The 17,400-nt window shown below is 35.1% G+C and overlaps 1 protein-coding gene across 1 annotated transcript; it reads left to right on the forward strand.

Annotated features, from left to right (window-relative positions):
* Window positions 1-9,465: 9,465 nt before the first annotated feature.
* On the forward strand, window positions 9,466-13,920 carry K441DRAFT_556965 (uncharacterized protein; the record flags this gene model as incomplete). Its single annotated transcript, XM_067643353.1, has 2 exons — window positions 9,466-9,540; window positions 13,825-13,920. Coding segments are annotated over 2 exons (171 nt in total), but the record flags the coding sequence as incomplete, so codon positions are not given.
* Window positions 13,921-17,400: the final 3,480 nt, after the last annotated feature.

Genomic DNA, 17,400 nt, shown 5'->3' on the forward strand with positions numbered 1-17,400 from the left:
TTAAGGGATTAAGGAGTAAGCTAACGCTTATAGTAAGAGTTGCGGTATATATATGGGGTGAAGCTTAATTTATTAATATCCTATATAGGCTATACTTTAACGCAACCTAGCTATACTAGTAACTTATAGGCAACTCGTAGGCGACTTATAGGCGACTTATAGGCGCACTACTAGTAACCCTAAAGTAATTAAAAGTACTCTCTCTAGACCTAGTCCGTTACTCTATACTACCTTTATAGACTATTTATACGTTAGGTAATAGGTCCGTCTATAACTAAGGTCCTTTAACTAGGGTCTTTAACCTACTAGTAACCTACTAGTAGTAATATATACTAATAATTTATACTAAATAGGTCCGTTTATAACTAGGGTCCTTTAACTAGGGTCTTTAATCCACTAGTAACCTACTAATAATAACCTATACTAATAACTTATACTATTCCACGCATATACTATACAGATAACGCATAAGGCTAAAGTATAGGTTAGCGGCGGGTTTAACGGGTATATAGCTTTACTATCCTAAACTGGCTGTATATAAGTAACCTATAACCTACTTATAAAGTATATATAGCACTACGCCTATATAGCGCAAGGCTAAAGTAAGGGTTAATGGCGGGTTTAATAGGTATATAGCCTTACCGTCCTAAATCTGGCTATATATAAGTAACCTATAACCTACCTATAAGGTACTAGCAACCTACCTATATAAGCAAGCTTTTAGAATATTTCTTATCTACTAAATTTAGGCGATAGTATTAAGCTACTAGCTCTACCTATTAAATGGACTAATTAGGATTTTCTATACTAGGCATATAAATCGCTATTAGCTTAGTAAAATGCAGGGAAGTTTTAGCAAGCCAAATCTAACTAATTAGACAACTTTGACCGGCGGTCGAAGTTCCTTAATATCTTCGCGCCGTAAGTATACTACCTATCTCTCTATGCGCAAAATTAAGACGCTCTTTCCCCTCCAAATTTTTTCCTTATTAAGGTTTTTTATGGGGTTTTATTAAGGCTTAAGTATATAAAGGATCGGGGACGACCCTTTTTAAAGGGGGGGGCATTATTAGGTGAAAACCTAAGTAGATAGTTATATAGCTGCGAGGCACAGGCGACTCGTATACGACTCGCTTATAAGGTATATACGCTACACGTACCTAGGGAAATCCCTTCCTTACCTCGCACCTCAGACGCCTCCTTTCCCTTAAGGATTCGTCTACTGTACAATATACCCTATTATTCTATCATTAGACTCCCTATCTATATCCTTATTTTATATCCTACGCCTATATTACTACAGAGTGTAGCTACTCTACTTAAACTATCTAGCGGGTTCTTTAACGCCATAGATATTAAAAGACGAAACCTATAAGGAAGCCTTGCCTTTTATAAGAGATAAAGGAAGCTCGCCTATAGTTTACCTTACAATATAAGCATTAAACAATTAATAATTAGAAGGCTGTTATCTGGAGCAACGAAACTAACGTTATTTTAGGCTATAGAAGAGGTGGATATAAGCTCTAGTGTTTAGCTAAAGAGAAGGTAAATAAAAAGGCAATTTAACCTCGATTTCCTAAAGCTACTAAGTTTATATTTTAGGGCGCGTTCTTATATAATTAGAAGGCTCCCTATTATATATAGAGGCCTAAAACTATATAAGAAAAGAAGGCTTTAAAGATTAAGCTTTAAAAGATTAATAAAGTAATTAAGCTAGAGCTTCGCGTGGCTTAGTAGCTTACTACTAGTATACAACGACTTAGGCTTCGCAATAAGCTAGGTAGAAAGCCTTAATTCCGCATAACTAAGGAGAATAGCGCTTTCTAGAGAAACGGGAAGAAAGGGGGCATTAATTAGTATCGCTACCTTACTACTATCCTCCTTCCTATTCTTATTCCTTTTAGTATTAAGTGCTAGATTAATAGCCTAGATACTCTTATTTAAGAGGATAAAGCTCCATCTTATATATCGCATTATTAATAGATCTACTTTAATACAGTAGGCCTCTAGCGCCTTCTTTAGCCCAGTAATTTACCTAATTTAAATATAATCAAACTAGCTTAGGCTTATTTTAAACAAGTTACTATATAAAAGGGAGCACTAAAAACTAGAGTAGAAGCTAAGCGAGCATAGTAAAAGGCTTAGGAGGAGCTTAAGCAGTAGCGAATTTAAGCTTAGATTAAACGAATTCCACGTTATATTAAAGAGGTTATTCGCTATAAAGGAGGCAACGACTATTGTAAAGGCGCTGCTAACTATTAACGCGATTAGAAGGCGCTTAAACGTATAGATTAATATTAGCGCTAGGCTATTACTTATATGCGACAGCAGGTGCTTTTAAGCCTTAATTAAGTTAATTTAATAAAGCCTTTACTAAGTAAGCCTAAGCCGCTAGAGCTTCCGGAGCGTATAAAAATAGGACCTTAACTACCGCACGACCTTTTAGATCCGGAGCCCCCACACAGCAATTACAACCCAAAGTAGCGTCGCTAATATCGACCTAAATGGGCCCTCTAGCTACCTACTTAATTAAAACCTCCCTCTAATAAGCCTCCCCTTAAGCCTCTGCTACCCGTTAAGCCTTCTTCTTCTTCTTAGCCGCTTAATCTTTAGAACCGACTGAATATAAAGGGTAGAAATGCAAAGACGGTAACGTTTAAAGTTAGCTTTATAGAGCCTTAGCGGTAAAAGTAGCAGCGGCAGGAGCAACAGGTTCTAGATAGGTAGGAGGATCAACACTAATTAGTAGATATTAGGTGGCGTATAGTTAATTAAACTACAAGGAAGTGGGTAAGGAAGAAGGACCCTACTACTACCTCTATAGAGGCTGTAGGTAACTATATAGCCTCCGCCGTAGACGTTAGAGGAAGGTTTTTAGAGCCGCCCGTAGATCGTCCTTTAGAGCCTCTAAAACACTAAGCGTCTATATAAACGATTAACAAAAAAGCAGAAAGAAGGCAGTAATAAAAGGTTGCTACTTAACTAGAGGACCTTATAGAGTCGGTAGAGGAGCTAGTATAGAGTAGGAACCTACGGTCGCGTAAAGCCCGTAACCTTAAAAACACCTAGCTTATTAATTAATCAATTAATTACCTATATATTGCCTTTTATTTAAAGCTTTAAATGCAAGTTTTAAGCCTCTAGTAACAAAATTTATAATATTTTAGTAGGAGGTGAGCCAAACTTCCTAATTAGGAAGGTGTAAGAACTTTTATTAGGGACCTCCGTACTATAGAAGGGTACGACCTCTTTAAGATAGGAAAGTTATAGTGCTATCTGTCTATCTGTCTATTCGTCAGTTGGTTAGTTAATTAGTTAGTTATAATTAGTTAGTAAAATAGTTAGTAAAAAAGGAAGAAAAGAGTGTATTTTTAATAACTAATAAGGTCGTAATATGTATATAATAGAGGGAAGAAGAAAGGAAGCTGAAGGCTCTATAAATATAGGAAAATGCTAAGATAGTAGGCGACGTCTAATCTATACTACTACACTACTAATACTAAAACTATAAAATAGGAGCTAGTTTTTCTACTACCTTTTAGCCTAATCTCCCCAGAAATCTTCTAGTAGGATTAGTAAGGAGAAAGGGTATAAGGATAGTAAAAACTAGGAAACCCCCCTATCCCTTACACCGATAACTCTGTCCGTAAAGTGGTGGCTCGTGCGCAACCAACCAGAAAGCTTTCTTTATAGGCGGTTGGCGTTCTGCTAGGAACACCAAAATAAATCTCGGAGGGGCTCTTATAGATAGGCCAAACTTTAGATATTAAATATAGCACTAAGATAGTGCGGAATCGCAAATCTAATAATAAGGACTTTGTTGCATAGATTTAATACCCTAAATAGACGATATATAGGCGAAGAAGAAGCCTCCTAAGCCGTTAGCACAGCTTTAATACTTATGCATCTTGATTTTGGTGTTCTCTTATACAGACCACCTTCTTACGGACCTTATTGGTGCAAGGGATAAGATACAAAATGCTAAGGCCTAATAGGTTAAAAAAAAGAAACCCCCTATAGAAATAAGTGATAAAGAGTCTATATTTACCTTTTCTCCTCCTTCTCCTCCTCCTAGCCTGTTTAGGACAGGAAAAAAAAGAGGATATCCTTAGTCGTCTCCTGAAAAAGAAAACTAAAAACCTATAAAAAAGATAATAAAACTAACAACTACTACGGATAGTACGGCTAATATACCTTCCTATTCCATTTCTCCAGAATAACATCTAAGCTTTACTTTAGAAAGCCTAAACCAGGCCTATAAAGGGCTAGAAGAAAAAGAAGAAGAAAGAGAAGAAATAAAAGAATAAGTTAAACAGCTAGTGTACTATACACGAAGTATCCTATTAGGAGAAAATCCCTTTACACAAGAAGAAGAAGAAAAAGAAAAAGAGAAGGCAAACGATGTTTTAAAAGGACTAGTAGAAGAAGTAAGAGCTCTCTATAAGGAGGTAGCCCCTATTAAAGAAACTTATATAAAGAAGCTAAAGAAGGACCTCCCTTCTTCGCTCTCTCTACCCTCCTTATTACTACCTTCTACCCCTTCTCCTTTTAGTCGGAGTTCTACTTCTACTAAAAGTAAGAAAAAGTAGAGTAGAGTAGAAACTGCCCTATTAGTGCTTAAAGCTTAAGGATATATTCTCTAAAGTAATATTTAATATACTCCTACTTTACTAACCGTATAATTATAAGATTAAAATTAAGCCAGATAAGGAAACCACCCTCGGCTATAGCCCCCTTTATTAATAGCCTACTGCTAAATTATAGGCCACTAAATAGTACCTTATTAATAACCTAAATAAGGGCTTTATTAAGCCTAGCTAAGTCCCTTTCGCCTTACTAATTCCCTTTACTAAAAAGCTAAACGGAGGACTTTGCTTTTATATTAACTACCATAAGCTAAATAATATTAGTAAGGTTTTTAATAAGCGAAAATCTAGCCAATAAAATATTGGCATTTGTCAATATTTACAGTGTCGATATTGGAATATTGGCAATTTTTGGATAAAATTATTATAATAGAAATATACCTATTTTAAAAATAAATATTATACAAATTATTGGCATAGATTAGCAGTTTTATAATATATTCCCGCGTATAGAAGTATTTATACACTATAAAATATCTTAGCACGCACTACCTTACTGTTAGGTGACGAAGTCACCTCGCCTATATGTATTGTTCCGCACAGCCGTGTCTGGCATCAAGCCAGTCACTCGTTTACCTTTTGTAGGTTTGTGTGGCTAAGTGGTGCGGAGCTTATCACCTCACACTTACTAAAATCGATTAATTTAAATATTAACTACCCCTAACTATACTACAACTATATATAATTAAAGCTCTATATCTCTAATATAACCTCTTTACTCTACTATCTACGTTATCTATAAGTAGCTAGTTATATAATAGCTTTATAGTGGCGCAGTAGAAGGGTAGTTAGATTTTTTGCGATTGTCCGCGTTACTAAAGCTTTGCAAAAAGCCCTGCACAAAGCTCTACTTAAAGCTCTGCTTAAAACTCTGCTTAAAGCCCTATATAGAGCTCTAAAGCTCTATTAACACGCAGCACTAATATACTAGGAAGGTTCTATAATTGGCCGTACGAACGCCTATATAACTAGTTGCCATACAATCGTCTCTATAAACGGCTCTATAAATGTCGCATAATTGCTTATATAAACTCCTATACGAACGCCTATACAATCGATTAATTAAACGTCTATATAATTGCCTATATAATCGTCTATACGAACGTCTGTCACGGAACCCTACCGTAGGGGCCTCTATAGGAGAGCCCCGTGCTCTTACATATACCTCGTGTATAGCTTATATTAGCTACGCGTAGGTATATTACCTTCTTACGCCCTTAACCCTTACGATCGATTACGTAACGTCTTGTAGACTCCTTAAATACATACGCTCTATAGCTACTGCCTACATTCCAAAATATTACGTTGCGCCTTTTTACTACTAACGCTTAGCCTATAACTAATTCTATGTCTATAAATTACCTCACTTTATACTTTTAAGGAACCTATAATAGTAAGACAATATTCCTTACTAGCTACTATATTAAACCTAAAGAATAATCTAATACCTATATTTAACCTACGACGCCAATTAATCCCAAGAGAATTTAATTTATTAGCCCTAGCCTTAACCCCTAAAGAGATGGATACTAATAATATCTTATCTTTTATTAACTATATAACTATAAATAAGTAAATAGAAGGGTTACTACCTATTAAAATTAAAATACAAGACGCCGAGATGTTTGTAAAAATAGTAGTATAAGACCCTAATAAATACTACCGCCTTCTATAGAACTACTACCTAAAGCTTATATAAGCTAAGATACGTATTACCTAAGATCGCAATATTATCTAAGACCTATAAGCTTATAAGGCGCTCGCTAATAATATACGTTAAGAAATTAAAGACAACCTCCGCGTATCTAAACGCGATATCTAATAGTTAAAGAAAAATAAGATTATACTAATTGCTACAGTTACTAAAAAAGAAGGCATAATTAAATACCTATAATCTTAGCTTAATGAACATATTTATAATAACGCTAGATACCTCTTTACTATATATAACGCCACCTAAGTCTTTACGCCCCCGGCAACTTTACCTACTTAACGCTTAACAGAGGGTTAGTGCTAAGTAGCTTTACCTAATAGGAACCCCTACTAAAGCAGTAATAATAAACGCTATAATAATTGGACCTAAACTGCTACCGTAGGGTTTAATATACGCTACCCTAATCCCCTAGTCTTTTAGGGAGACTGTAAGAAATATAGCCACTAGAAGATATAAATCCGTAAAAAACTAACCCAGAGCGCCTGCCTTTTTCCTATAGAAGATACTAAGATTGGCTATATTATCGGGCGAATAAAGGGTATACTATTTAATAGACTCTTTGCCTAATAGGAAACTAATAGTCCCTAAAAGTAGTAGTCTTGCTAAGAAGTTCTTAATAATCTTATTTAATATACCGCGACTATAACTTACTAGCTACTAACCGAGCTAAACTATAAGCCCTAAAGATAAGCCCTACTAAATTATTTAATAAGTTTTATATTAAATTCTAGAAATACACTAGAGCCCTTACCTAAGACGATACTAAAGACTAGAAGGATCTTCTTAAAAAAGTTACTTATTGCCTTAGTTATATAGCCGCCAGCTATAACTATAATAATATTTATAAGATAGTAGTAGCCCTATAGAAGATTAAACAACAACTAAATTAAATTACTACTACTAATTTTTACCTAAAGACCTCTTTATAGAAGCCCTTTAGGCCTACTAAACCTATATATACTAAGCCACCAATACCTACTACCTTAAGTACCACTAGAGCTAATATTAACCTCTCTATACTAACCTTTCCGTAAAAACTTCTAGATGGAGAGTATAAGCTACTTTAGAAACTAGGACGCTACTATAAATGCTATTAAGAAGGCTATTATTACGATAACCTAAACTACTTAATAGCTAGGTTTAGTACCCGCCGCCTAATATCTAACCTAATACCCTAAATACTAAATACGTTATTATACGCTACTACTATATAAGATAAAGACGTAGTAATAGTAGTAGAGTTGGATACGGAAGCGGAAAATACTAAGTCCCTACCCTAAGTTGTGGGTTAGGACGCCCTAATAATAGAGGGATTTATATATTAGCCTACTTAATAAATAACTTAGTAAAGATAAACGGACGGAAATAGATAGTTTTACCTATAATAGAAACTACTACTAAAAAATAATATAAAATCTATTTTATAATTAACTGCAGAGCTACTAATAAATTTATAAATACCTAATTTATATGTACTTATAGCCTATCTACCTTACCCCTTACTAAAGCCCGCGCCTTATAACTTGCTAATAGTAGTTCTACTATATAAAAGATTACCTACATAGTATAACTCTATTTAGATATAACGGGCACCAAAAAGAGCTTTAGGCCTATATTACACTACTTACTAACTACCCTATTATTCTTAGAATAAGCTAGCTTAAATAATATAACCCTACTATTAACTAGGAAAAGAAAAAAGCAACCTTTAACTCTAAATACTATAGAGAAACTTGCCTAGGACACAGCCTAACCGCCTCTATTTACTTACTAGGATATTAACCTAAGAAACCCCTTATTACCCCACCTATAACTAACTACTACTATATAAGTGCCGCGGCCTTCTACCGTATAGTATATAGGAAAGGCTAGACCGTTACTATAGCCTCCTAATTATAACTATATAAGCTTAATAAAGAATAAAACTACGTCCTCTATAGTAATAAGATAGACATAGTTAACCTTTTAGAAGATAACGCCCCTGCGAAACTCTACGGACTTTTACCTTTAGACTTTAAAAAGTTTATAAAGCTTAAAAAAGGACTTACTAATAAGGAACTCTATAAGCTCCTTCCTAAAAGGTACTATAACTTTATTAATATATGCTTATAAAAGAGCGTAGATATACTCCCCCCATATTAACCTAATAACTATACCATTAATATTAAATAAGGAAAAATGCTACCTTATAAGAGACCCTATTTAATATCTAAAGATAAACTTCTAGTTATAAAAAAGTATATTAATAAACACCTTAACAAAGGATTTATCCGCCCTAGCATATCCCTAGCAGCCGCCCTTATCCTTCTTACTAAAAAGCTAAAAGGAGGTATTTAATTCTGCGTTAACTATAGAGGACTTAACGCTATTATAATTAAGAACNNATACNNNNTACCGCTTATACGTAAGACNNTNAAGCGGCTTAGTTAAGCTAAAATCTATACTAAGCTTAATATTATCGCCGCCTTTAACTATTTCTAAATATAGGAAGGTAACGAATAGAAAACCGCATTTGTATTACGCTTCGGCCAATCTAAATATACTATTATACCCTTTAGCGTATATAACGGCCTAAGTACCTTCTAAAGCTATATTAATAACGCCTTATAGGACTATTTTAATAACTTCTATTCTGTATATCTAGACAATATACTTATCTATAGTAATAACCCTTTTAAGCATATTGAGTACGTTTAAAAGGTTTTAGAGCGCCTTAGGGACGTAGAACTTTATATTAATTTAAAGAAGTATAAATTCTTAGTTATAGAAGTAAAATACCTTAGACTAATTATTACTACTAAGGGTGTCCGTATAGACCCTAAGAAAGTACGTATAATTACTAAATAGTAAGCCCCTAACTATATTAAGGACATATAAGCCTTCCTCGGTTTTATTAACTTTTATTAGAAATTTATATACAACTTCTTAGGCGTAGTAGCACTACTTATAATATTAATACGAACAAAGGGCCTTTCTATAAAAGGAAGAAAAACGCACCTACGTTTTACCTAAACGCCTAAATTCAAGAAGGCGTTCTAAGACCTTAAAAATGCTTTTACTAAAGCACCTATCCTAGCTTACTTTATACTAGGATAATAACTCTATCTTAAAACTAACTTCTTAGACTACGTTAACGCAGGCGTCCTTTCCCAGATAGGTGATAACGGCCTCCTCTACCTAGTCGCATTCTACTCGTTTAAGCTTATACTATAAAAGTATAACTATAAGATCTATAATAAGGAACTTCTTATAATTATATAAATATTTAAGGAATTCTAATTAGAACTCTCCTTAGTAGAACCTAATTAGCCAACTAAAGTCCTTATAGACTATTGTAATTTTAGATACTTTATAACTATAAAGCAGCTAAACTAACGCTAAGTATACTAGAACGAGTTTCTCTCTAGTTTTAACTTTAAAATTATATATAGACTAGGAGTATAAGGTACTAAACCTTATAGCCTAATACGCCGCTTATAAGACCTTCCTTAGTTTAAAAATAACTCTTATAATTAGTTCTAATAATAAACGATCCTAAAAGCATAAAATTTAGCCTTAGGTATACTACCTATAATAGAGCTAACTATACCTTAGCTTTATACCATAGAACTAGAGTTACCTCCTAAAATTAATAAGCTTATTACTACCGTATATAACATCTTTATTAACCTATTACTGCATTAACTTATTACGGTAAAGATCGCTAGCGCCTATACGCTGCCTACTAACCTCTAAAGCTTAGGCTAAATTAATATAGCAGCCTTAAAAGTAAAAGAGAATAGGCTCTATTATAGAGGCCGCCTATTTATCCCTAACTTAGAAAATTTACAATAGTAGCTAATCTAAATGGCCTACAACCTCTAATTAAGCGGCTACCTAGGTAGAGGAGGAACCTATAAGCTTCTTAGCCAATACTACTTCTAGCTAAAAATAATAGACTTAGTTAAACGCTTTATAGGCGCCTACTATAGTTATAAGCGCGCTAAGGCCTTTAATATAAAGTACTAAGAACTACTATACCCTCTACTAGTACCTATATAATAATAGGCAGATATCGCTATAGATTTTGTTATTAACCTACTACCTTATAAACAATACGGCCGTACCTATAAGAACATCTTTATAATAATATGCCGACTTATAAAAGAGCGCCACTATATCCTAACTAAAGGTATAGCCGTTAGCAACGTTACTAATACCTTCCTTTACGAAGTTTACTAACTATATAGGTTATCTAACTTAATTACATCCAACTAAGGTATATAATTTAACTCCAATATATAGAGATAAATCTGCTAACGCCTTAGCATCTCTATTAAGATATCTATATCCTTTTATTATAAAACTACTAGGTAACTAGAAAAAGCTAATACTAGTATAAAAGTGTACCTATAATAGGTAGTTGCCTATAGTTAATATAACTAGGTAGATTACCTCCTATTAGGTAAATTTGTAGTAAATAACTATATCTTAACCACTATAGGACTTACCCCGTTCTTTGCAAATAAGGGTTATTACCCCTAATCTAGTATAGAGCTACTAGAACCTATTAATAAGAAACTGCTATATAGAAAACGCTTTAAGACGCTACTTACTAACTAGCATGCAGACCGTATAAAAAATCTACTTAACTACTATAAGGGAGAAATGGCCTGGGCTTAAGCAAAGTAGGCCTACTTTACCGACTATTATAGAACGCCACTACTAAAGATGTGTGTTGGCGACCAGGTATAGCTAAATATATATAATATCTCTATGCAGAGGCCTATAAAGTTACTTAATTATAAGAACCTCGGCCCCTCTCTAATTAAACGAGTTATTAATAGGGGAGTTGTATATAAGCTAGAACTCCCGCCTACCCTAGCCACCCATAGGATATAGCCTATATTTTACCTATAGCCACTATACCTCTATTAGCCTAACCCCTTACTAGGGCAGATATAGCCTAAACCCCTACTAGTACTAATCCGAAATAAGAATAAAGATAAAAACCACAAGAAGTAGACTATTAAACGAATTATTAACTCTAAATACTTTAGTAAAGGTAGAGGACGACGGCTCTACTATAAAGCTAGATATACAGGATTTAACATAAATTAGCTAGAATGGCAACTATAGAAAGACTTTAAAAATGCGAAGGATCTAATTAGCGACTTTTACTATATAAACCTACATAAACTAGGCCTAAGTAGAGATTTTATACCTAATCCTCTATAGGAGCCCTTATAGAGTTAAACCGTTATATATTACTACGTAAGGGAAAATTGCCGTTAGATTATAGTAAAGTGCGATTATATAACCAGAATATTATTAAAATGTCTAGGAACTTTAACCGGCGGTTAAAATTGTCTAATTAGTTGGATTCTTAGATACTAAGCCCTATTATATAATATTATTTTAAGCCTTTAGCAATACCCCCCTTTCTTCTTTTCTATACCTTAAGTGTCCCTTTTATATATATATAGTAACTATAGCGTCACCGGAGCTCAGCCTCTATAGGAGGGGGGGTAGTTTTACGGCACCCTACCGTAGGGGCCTCTATAGGAGAGCCCCGTGCTTTTACATATACCTCGCGTATAGCTTATATCAGCTACGCGTAGGTATATTACCTCCTTACGCCCTCGACCCTTACGATTAATCGCGCAACGTTTTATAGACTCCTTAAACACATACGCTCTATAGCTACTACCTACGTTCCGTAATACGTCTCTATAAACGTCTCTATAAATATCTATATAAACGCCTGCACAAACGCCTATATAAAGCTCTACTTAAAGGTCTATACAGAGAAGCTCTATTAAAGCTCTAACCAAACTTTACTTAAAGCTCTGCTTAAAGCTCTACTTAAAGCTCTACTTAAAGCTCTGCTTTAAGCTCTACTTAAAGCTCTGCTTAAAGCTCTACTTAAAGCTCTGCTTAAAGCTCTACTTAAAGCTCTGCTTAAAGCTCTACTCAAAGCTGCTTAAAGCCACTCAAAGCTCTACTTAAAGCTCTGCTTAAAGCTCTGCTTAAAACTCTACTAAGGCTCTATACGGAACTCTTTAAAAGCTCTACTTAAAAGCTCTACGCGAGGCTTTGCTCGAAGCTCTACACGAGACTCTATTCTAAGCTCTACTAATACACAGCACTAATATACTAGAAGACTCTATAATCGTCTATATAAACGGCTCTATAATTAATTAATTTATTAATTAATTGCCTATATAAACGCCTATACGAACGTCCGCACGTCTATATATCTATATGTCTACACACCTATACGCCGTACGTGGCTTTGTATAAGGCTCCGCGCGAACCTCCGCACAAAGCTCTACTAAAACTCTACATAAGACTCTGCCTAAAGCTTACCCCCTACTGCAAAGCATAATGGAGGGATAGAATTTGCGAAGCAAATCCCTACTAACTAGTATCTATAGGTTAAAAGTCTTCTTTTACTAGCAGTTTAGTAACTCTTCTATATTAATGGAGTCTAATATAGGTATAAAAGGTAATAAGTCTGCTTTAAAAGCTATAATATTTAATAATTTATCCGTATAATATTAATGTAAAAAAATTTTATGGGGTGCTAAGAAGATCTGCAAATATTACAAATATAGCCAATACTCGCCAATATTCGCCAATATTAATTAGTAACAATATTGATCAATCTAATTAGCAATATTAATATTAAAAACCTTACTAAATAATATAACCCATAAAGACCGTTATCTACTACCCTTACTTAAGGAAACGTTAGCCTAAATAAGTAGAGCTAAAGTTTTTATAAAGCTTAATATATAATAGGCCTTTTATTAAATTAGGATAGATCCCAGATCTAAGGACCTTATTATATTTTAGACCTATTACGGATTATATAAATATAAAGTGTTTCCTTTTAGACTAACTAACGGACTAGCTATATATTAACGGTATATAAATAATATACTCTTTAACTACCTTAATAACTTCTATATAGCTTACCTAGATAATATAATAATTTATTCTAAGAATAAGCTTAAATATAAGGAGTATATCCGTAAAGTCTTATAACGGCTCCGCAAGGCTAGGCTCTAGGTTAATATTAAGAAGTTAGAGTTTAGCGTTAAGCGTATAAAATACTTAGGATTTATTATTAGTATAGATGGAATTAAAGCCGACTTAGAAAAAACGGTAGTAATTAACTAATAGGAACCCCTATGGACCGTAAAGGGAGTATAATTATTTTTAGAATTTTATAACTTTTACTAATACTTTATTAAGAACTATAATAGGATTGCCTAACCTCTTAACTGCCTTACTAAAAAGGACTAACCCTTTAATTTTAATACCGTATATAGGAAGGCTTTTAATAAGCTTAAAGAGCGGCTAATTTTAGCCCCCTTACTCGCCTATTTCTACCTAAAATAACCCTTAATGCTAGAAACTAATGCCTTAGATAGTGCTATAGCTAGCGTCTTTTCCCAGAAGTAACCGGACGGGAAATAGTACCCTATTATATACTATTTAAAGACTATAGTAAATACTAAGCTAAATTACCCTATCTATAATAAAGAAATGCTAGCTATTATCTTTAGCTTTTAGCACTAACGTATATAGCTAAAGGGGGCTCCTAAGCCTATTTAGGTAGTCTTAAATTATAAGGCCTAGAATACTTTATAATAACTAAGGCCCTTATAGCCTAGCAAGCACGCTAGGTAGACGTCTTATCCTAGTTTAATTTCCTAATTATATATAGGCTAGGCGCTACTAACTATACGGACGCTCTTATAAGATATTGTCACGGAACCCCACCACAGGGGCCTCCATAGGAGAGCCCCGTGCTCTCGCGTACACCTCACGTACAGCTTATATCAGCTACGCGTAGGTATATCACCTCCTTACGCCCTCGACCCTTACGATCGATCGCGTAACGTCTTGTAGACTCCTCGAATACATACGTCTTGTAGCCACTGCCCCGTCCCGTGACATTACGTTGCGCCTTTTTACCACTAACACCTAGCCTACAACTAATTCTACGTCTCTATAATACTACAGGCGCTACCAAAAGCAGTATGCCTATAAGTTACCTCACTTTATACTTCCAAGGAACCTATAATAGTAAGACAATATTCCTTACTAGCTATTATATTAAACCTAAAGAACAATCTAATACCTATACTTAACCTACGACGCCAATTAATCCCAGGAGAATTCGATTTATTAGCCCTAGCCTTAACCCCTAAGGAGATAGACACCAATAATGTCTTATCTTTTATTAACTATATAACTATGGATAAGTAAGCGGAAGGGCTACTACCTATTAAAATCAAAATATAAAACGCTAAGATATTCGCAAAAATAGTAGCACGAGAATCTAATAAATACTACCGCCTTCTATAGAACTACTACCTAAAGCTTATATAAGCCGAGATGTATATTGCTTAAGATCGCGATATTATCTAAGACCTATAAGCTCGCGAGGCGCTCGCCAATAACACGCGTTAAGAAACCGAAAACGACCTCTACATGTCTAAACGCAACGTCTAACAGTTAAAGAAGGCTAAAATTGCACTTATTACTACAGTTACTAAAAGAGAAGGCACAATTAAATACCTACAATCTCAGCTTAATAAGCACATTTATAATAACACTAGATACCTCTCTACTATATACAACACCACTTAAGTCTCTACGCCCTTAGCAACTTCACCTACTTAACGCTTAATAGAGGGTTAGCGCTAAGCAGCCTTACCTAACAGGAACCCCTACTAAAGTAATAACAAAAGCTATAACGACTAAACCTAAGCTGCTACTGTAGGGTCTAATATACATTACCCTAATCCCCTAGTTTTCTAGGGAGACCGCAAAGAATATAGCTACTAAAAGATACAAATCCATAAAAAACTAACTTAGAGCGCCTGCCTTTTTCCTATAGAAGACACTAAGATTAGCTACATTATTGGGCGAATAAAGGGTACACCATTTAATAGACTCTTCGCCTAATGGGAGACCAATAGCCCCTAGAAGTAGTAGTCCTACTAAGAAGTCCTTAATGATCTCAACCTAATATACCGCAACTACGACCTACTAGCTACCAACTAAGCTAAACTACGTGCCCTAAAGATAAGCCCTACCGAATTATTTAATGAGTTCTATGTTAAATTCTAGGAATACACCGGAGCCCTTACCTAAGACAATACTAAAGACCAGGAAGATCTCCTTAAAAAAGTCACTTATCGCCTTAGTTACGCAGCCGCCAGCCACAACTACAATAATGTTTATAATATAGTAGCAGCTATACAGAAGATTAAACGACAACTAAATCAGATTACTACTATAAACCCCCGCCCAAAGACCTCCCTATAGAAGCCCTCCAGACCTACTAAACTACCAACGCCTACTACCCTAAGTAATACTACTAGTCCTAATATCGACCTTTCTATACCAACCTTCCCGCAGAAGCTACTAAACGAAGAACGCGAGCTACTCTAGAAGCTAAAGCGTTACTATAGATATCGTTAAGAAGGCTATTATAGCTATAGCCTAAACTACCTAATAGCTAGGTTTAGTAGCCGCCGCCTAATACCTAACCTAATACCTTAAACACTAAATACGTTGCTATGTGCCACTACTGTATAAGATAAAGACGCAGCAACAGCGGTAAAGTCGGATACGGAAACGGAAAACGCCAAGTCCCAGCCCTAAGTCACAGGTTAGGACGCCCTAATAATAAGGGGATCTATATATCGGCCTACTTAATAGATAACTTAGTAAAGATAAATAGACGGAAACAGATAGTTTTACCCATAATAGGAACTACTGCCAAAAAACAATATAAAAGCCGTTCTATAATTAATTGCGGAGCTACTAATAAATTTATAGATACCCAATTTATATATACTTATAACCTACCTACCTTACCCCTTACCAAAGCCCGCGCCCTATAACTCGCCAACAGTAGTTATACCGCATAGAAGATTACCCACATAGTATAACTCTACCTAGATATAAATGGGCACCAAGAAGAACTCTGGGCCTATATTACACCACTTACTAACTACCCTATTATCCTTAGAATAAACTAGCTCAAACAATATAACCCCGCCATTAACTAGAAAAAGAAAGAAGTAACCTTTAACTCTAAATACTATAGAGAGACCTACCTAGGACATGGCCTAGCCGCCTCTATCTACTCCCTAGGATACCAACCCAAGGAACCCCTTATTACCCTACCCACGACCAACTACCACTATATAAGTGCCGCGGCCTTCTACCGCATAGCACGTAGGAAAGGCTAGACCATTACCGTAGCCTCCTAATTATAACTATATAAGCTTAATAAAGAACAGGATTACGTCCTCTATAGTAACAGGATAGATATAGTCGACCTCCTAGAAAACAATACCCCCGCAAAACTCTACGGACTTTCACCTTTAGACTTTAAGAAGTTTATAAAGCTTAAAAAAGGACTTACTAACAAGGAACTCTATAAGCTCCTCCCTAAGAGGTACCATGACTTTATTAACGTGTGCTCACAAAAGAGTATAGATATACTCCCCCTACATTAACCTAATAACTATGCCATTAATATTAAATAAGGAAAAACGCCACCCTATAAGAGACCCTACCTAATATTAAAAGACGAACTTCTAGTTATTAAAAAGTATATCGACGAACACCTTAATAAAGGGTTTATTCGCCCCAGCATATCCCTAATAGCCGCCCCCATTCTCCTTACTAAGAAGCTAGAAGGAGGTATTCGATTCTGCGTTAACTACAGAGGACTTAACGCTATTACGATTAAGAACCAATACCCCGTACCGCTTATACGTAAGACTCTTAAGCGGCTTAGCTAAGCCAAAATCTATACTAAGCTCGATATTATTGCCGCCTTTAACCGCCTCCAAATATAAGAAGGTGATAAATAGAAAACCGCATTCGTATTGCGCTTTAGCCAATTTAAATATACTGTTATGCCCTTTAGCGTATATAACGGCCCAGGCAGCTTCTAAAGCTATATTAATAACGCCTTATAGGACTACCTTAACGACTTCTACTCTACGTACCTGGACGATATACTTA

This window comes from Cenococcum geophilum, assembly GCF_001692895.1.
Source record: "Cenococcum geophilum 1.58 unplaced genomic scaffold K441scaffold_17, whole genome shotgun sequence".
NCBI classification, from domain to species: Eukaryota; Fungi; Ascomycota; class Dothideomycetes; order Gloniales; family Gloniaceae; genus Cenococcum; species Cenococcum geophilum.